General features: G+C 37.0%; 1 protein-coding gene across 1 annotated transcript; it reads right to left on the bottom strand.

Annotated features, from left to right (window-relative positions):
- Window positions 1-422: 422 nt before the first annotated feature.
- Window positions 423-3,024, bottom strand: LOC110928789 (transmembrane 9 superfamily member 11). The gene is made up of 2 exons (XM_022171811.2): window positions 2,899-3,024; window positions 423-2,740 (listed from the first exon to the last, which is right to left on the bottom strand). Exon 2 carries the CDS (start codon window positions 2,726-2,728, stop codon window positions 755-757), a length of 1,974 nt encoding a protein of 657 aa, XP_022027503.1. The 5' UTR covers window positions 2,729-2,740; window positions 2,899-3,024; the 3' UTR covers window positions 423-754.
- Between the last annotated feature and the right edge of the window lie 2,991 nt (window positions 3,025-6,015).

Here is a 6,015-nt window from a genome sequence, read left to right as displayed (position 1 = left end):
TCTAAATGGTTAAGACCTTTAATCTAACTTAGTCAGACATTTGCCTCTAACGGTTAAACATTATACCGACTCTTAATTGCTCAGACCTCTTACCGATTCAGCACTTAATGGTTCAGACCTCTTACTCATTCAACACTTAACCATTTAGAAGTTGCCAAACAGCCCCTTAATATGTGTGTGTGTCATATATATAGAGTGAGAGCATATGTTGAGTTAGTAGGGTAATTATGCTCCACAAATTTAAAATGGCGTAATAATAACCACGGTATAGCTTAAAAGTGCGTGATAATTGCTACTTGTAAAACAGTAGCAATTACATTACGGCCAGTTTGCATCCTTCTGGCATGAACAACTTTACTGGGTTTTTATAAACTCGTCAAAAGAAGCAACCATAACGCCCTCACATATGCGCATCTTTAACAAGTACCCACCATTTAACCTTTGGATACATGTATGTTATCGAACCAATATATCATAGAATCTCAATACAAACAACAAAACAAAAAAGAAATTACAACTAATTATCCAATATAACATCATCTTCTGCTTTCGTATGTAACTAAGTTCATGCTATAGAACTATAACACCAGAAACAAAAGAAAACTAAAATTAAAAAAAAAAAAAAGATATAAAACTCGGCTTAATTATAGTTCTCATGTATCCGAATTCTGCCCAAATGCTTAAGAAAAACAACCGAACGTAGCAAGTACAAGACGAATAAAACTGTGTGTAACAACCTAACCACCATCTTCTTTCAATCAAGCTTAACCGACGAGAACAAGTAATGCACGAACCAGAAAGAAGAAAGGAACCCAACGGTACCTGTGGCTAGCATGATCGCTAGAACCATCAAGAACGAGTAACCCAGGTAAAGCGTAGCCGAGACGGGCCCGCTTAAGCTCTTGAGGTCGAATACGAGATAGTTTATCGAGTACAAGAAAATGTACAACGCAACCGAACCCGAAGCAAAGAAAGATTTCCACCACCACTTCCAGTCCTCGACACAAAGATGCATGTAGGTCAAAACGAGTGACACCTCGGCACAAACGACTACCAAAAGGATCAAAACGACGAATAAAAACCCGAAAACGTAGTATACCCGACCCATCCAGATGCTCGACATGATGAAGAAAAGCTCGATGAACAGGGTTCCGAATGGGAGAGTTCCCGCACCAAGAACTAAAAGCCACGAAGGGTATTTCTGAGGCGGGATTTCACGGGGTATTTGATTGGTTCGAACCGGGTATTCGATATGAGGCGCCTTTGCACCGAAGTAACCACCAACAAAAGTTAAGGGAACCGAAATGCAAAACCAGAGTAAAATGAGAATGACGAACAGCGAAAACGGGATAGCACCGGTGCTGTGTGACCCCCACAAGAGAAAGTTTAAAACGAAAAGGATTAAAAACGCGATACCGGGGAAAAAACACGCGACCTTCCAAGAAACCGAGACCCATCCTCTGTGGTCCCCACAGAAGAGCGTTCGCCACATACGTACAGCAACGTAACCGGCTGAAATTCCGAGAACCATGTAGAAGATTAGCATACCGGTCACCAGAGTCCCACGCGAAGCGGGAGACATGAACCCTAGGGCGGCAAACATGATCGTCACAACTGCCATTCCAAGAATCTGAACCCCGTTTCCAACCATTACGCATAGAAGTCCCGGATTGCTGGGAGCACGGAAAACGTCAGCTACGACGAGCTTCCAACCCGATAACTCTTCGTTCATCTGCGCTTGTGCCTCCTTGTCTAACTCCTCGTAATGAGTCAAATCCCGTCTAACCGTTCGTAAAAAGATCACGAGAACAATACCCGCCAAGAAAGTGATAACCATAAGCGAGTTCAAAATCGAGAACCAATGCACTTTCGCTCCCTCCATCTTTAAATAAGCATCCCATCTCGATGGCCACTTGATGTCACTTTCGACAAACGCAACCTCGTAAGTGAAAGAAACGGGCTCGTTTTCCTTTATAGCCATGTTCACCGTGTTATCCTCACAAGTGATTTTCGACGGGTACTTCCCGTACGTTTTCAAATTCTTTACCGACTCGGGATTATGTCTAACGCTGCAAGGAGTTACTTCAAATCCGACAACCATGTACCCGGGTTCATCAGATCCCGATTTCCTACCTGTCGGGATTACATCCGTTGCATCCCCGGTCCCCATTACGCTCGCGACATTCGTTTCCTCATACTTATGAACCAAAACCGTGAACTTCAAGTGATTAAACAAATAATACCCACCATCAACTTTGATCCCGATCGGATACCCTGTCCACCGAACAAAATAACTATCCCTCTTCGTGTACCTAATCGCGGGTAAATTATCGAGAATCACATTAACCTGATAGATCTCGTCGATCCGGTTCGTTAACAGCTTATACTCCTCACCCGACAACGGCTTCGTTTGACAAAGAAAGATCTCGGTTTCATTCGTGTACATATTGAACTTATACGGTGAGTTTTCGATCCGATCACCCATCAAAAGCTCACCGAGATTCTCACGGCTGTCCTTTACACCTTCTGGGGGCGTACAGAAGGGCAAACTGTAATAACTGTAGGGGATTTCGGTATCGATTGAAGTCAAAGAGTTGACTTTTACAGACAATTGATCACCTACAACATATTTGTGTGGGTAACTACCCGGGAGATAAAACCCATGACCCAGTTGAGATATGAAGCAGATCAATACAACCCAGATCTTGAATTTATCGAAAAAGTCCATATTGATTTGAATCTATGAAAACGAATAACAACTGAATTAGGGGAAATTGAAGCTTTTATGTTCAGATCGTAAATGTTTGAATGTAATTAAGCAATCTAAACGGTGAATTAAGAGATGAATTAAGTGTAATCTAAGAGATAAGTGAAAGATTGAAGAGAGATTGAACTGACCTTGTGATTTAGGGTTTGAAGAACTTGGGAAGAAGATGGTCCTCCAGATATTCGACGAAATGTCTATGAGAAACAAAAGTCCTCTCGATATTAATATCGTCGGTGAGATTACATCCAATGTGTTCAATTACGATTTTAGCCCTCGTAGTATAAAAGTAATGCTGTTGGAGGATGGTTATGTTGTTCGTAACAAATTTTTAGTTTATAAAATTTAATAAATAAATCAGACCATAACGTTATATTAATTTTTGGTGTGTCTAAACTTTATACTTTCCATAGGAATGCTTAGAGCTGCAAACGAATCAAACGTTCGGCGAACAGTTCATGAATTGTTTGGCGGGAAGTTTGTTTGTGTTCGTTCGTTTATTAAACAAACAAACACGAACAAAGAATTTCGTTCGTTAGTTAAATTAACGAACATGAACAAAGTCTGCATTCGTTCATTTATGTTCGTGAACGTTTGGTAACGTGTTTGTCTATGTTCGATAGTTCATTAGTATTTTTAGTTTTTATATTTTATTTAAATACTTCAAAATTATGATAAATAAAATATTTAATAAGTGTTAGTGTATTACATATTATGTTTATGAACGCTTGTTTGTGTTCGTTTGTTTCCATTAGTGATATATTTATCAATGCTTGTTTTTTGTTCGATGCTTAAAATTAACAAACAAACACAAACGAACACGAACATGTTCATTTTCTTAACAAACGAAAACAAATTGTTCGTGTTTGTTCGGTTTATTTATAGTCTTTGGAATGCTAATAGCTGAATATTCAAATAAGACATTCAGTATACATGAGTATTATCCTTGTAAATACTGAATTTGGTTAATCTTATATCAGATCTTAGATCAATCGACATTTCCGATGATAAAAGAAAGAAATTTCTTTGCTCAAATATATACTTTAAGAGCGTAAAGCAAACCGGCTAATGCTCTTCTATACTTTTTTTAGTTTTTTTTTTATTCAAAAAGTCACATTGTTGATGAAAAAGAACATTCTAATTTGCAAGTTTTATATTTTAGAGATGCCATTTAAATAAATTAATTATCAAACATACGGATTTATTAGAAGTAATAATATATATATAACTAGATTATTAGACCCGTGTACTACACGGGTTTAAGGATAAAAATGATAAATTATTTAAAACCAATTCTTTTATAAACAAACCTACTTTACATAGAAATTGTTCTATGCTTTTAAAATGAAAAAAAAATATAATTTTACATACTAAATAATAAAATAATATATCTTTAAAACCTCATTTATTACACGGATTGAATAAATATAAATTTTTATATTAAATAATTTATATTTTTAAGAAACTCGTGTATTGTAATTTATATACCAAATAATAAAAAAGTTAAATCTTTAAAAACTCTATGTATTACTCGAGTTGAATAAATGTAATTTTATATTAATAGTATATTAAATAAATATATCAGTTGTTTCAATCGATAACATAATTTGTTTTCATATCATGGATCGATAACCAACGCTACAAATGCGACAAACAACACTACAAAAATGGAGGTGGATATGAAATACCGAGTATAAAGTTAACTGAATAGACTATAAAAAAATTAAACTAAAGTAGAGTATATGGTCTAAATATGGAGTAAAGTGAAATAACAAAGTAAAGTATGCATGGTCTAAATATGGAAGAGTGAAATAAGTCGTTTTATATTTAAGATTTATGAATACATAAAACTCACTGAAATTAAACTAATAATATTTATACATAAGATATTAAACTAAATGTAAGTATCTATAGAAAACCCACTTTAATTTAGAAAACCCGGGAAACTCAAAGCTCCCGATGTTTTTTTTTTTTTCTTGAAAAAATTTACACATGTTATATGCATGTTTTTAAGGGTTTTGGGCAAAAAAAATCAAAAAAGCGCCGAGTAGATATTTTAAAAAAAAATAAACAAGTTTTGGTGTAACACATGTTACAAATATGTCAGATGAAAACTGATTATTTTCACTGTTGAAAACTGATTATTTTGTCATTTAGTGCAGGGGCATTTTGGTCATTTTTTAAATTTCATTTTTTAACAATAAAACCCAGATCAAAATAATCAGCTCTCTCTCTCTCTCTCTTCTCTCTCTCTCTCTCTCTATAGCACCACCACCACTGCCACCTCCTCCCTATCTCTCTCTTCTCTCTCTCTCTATAGCACCACCACCACCGTCACCTCCTCCCCCTTCTCACCACCGCCACTACGGCGTCGTCCCATCCAACAGTCACTCCCACACCCCCTTCCCAATTACATCATAATCTTCAACCCTTTTTCAAACAAACAGACATTTCAGTGCATATTAACTTCATTGAATCTGAAGATATCGAGGTAAATTCGTCACAAATTCCACTGAATCACATAAAAGTAATCCGAATCAGCAATTGAAACAACAAAATTCTACAATAACTCACAAACAAAGACATTTCGGTGCATATAACTTCACTAAAACTGAAATTGTTGAGGTAAATTCGTTACGATTAAATCTAAAATGAACCTGCAACCACATCCGATGAACCTGCAACTCCCTGCAACCACCCTCTCGCACCCCTGCAACCACATCCGATGAACCTGCAACTCCCTACAACCACCCTCTCGCACCCCCTGCAACCACCGCCCCTCTCTCTCAATCCGGTGAGCACCTCCACCCAAAAAACGACTGGGCAAACACTATAGTGTTAGGGTTTACCATGTGTTCTTGAGGCGGAGATCTTGAGGCGGAGATCTGTGTGTTCTTAGGGTTAGGGTTTTCGAGCGTTTGAGCTTCGATTTGAGCACCAGCAGAAGATGCCATTCGTGCCCTACTCATTGCGGTATTTTAGAGAGAGAGAGAGCAGGTCATTTTAGAGAGAGAGCAGAGTTGGCGGCGGTGGGATGGTGGTGGGGATGATGCGATGGTGGGGGTGGTTGTAACACCCGTCTAATTTTACTTGAATTTGATAATAATTCGTACCATTTTAGATAAAAGATGTCTAGTTAACATAGATTCCATAAGTAAAGTTCAAAAGTAGCAAAACCTTAGTTAACTAACGACTAAGTTGAAATATTCAAAAATTGTTTAACAAATTATTTACATCCCATAAACATAGTC

The sequence above is a fragment of the Helianthus annuus genome, chromosome 3 (assembly GCF_002127325.2).
Source record: "Helianthus annuus cultivar XRQ/B chromosome 3, HanXRQr2.0-SUNRISE, whole genome shotgun sequence".
Classification (NCBI taxonomy): domain Eukaryota; kingdom Viridiplantae; phylum Streptophyta; class Magnoliopsida; order Asterales; family Asteraceae; genus Helianthus; species Helianthus annuus.
This window is presented reverse-complemented; position numbering and strand designations above follow the sequence as displayed.

Excerpts from the sequence above, each read along its gene's own strand:
- LOC110928789 (XM_022171811.2), bottom strand. The coding sequence starts at position 2,728 with ATGGACTTTTTCGATAAATTCAAGATCTGGGTTGTATTGATCTGCTTC.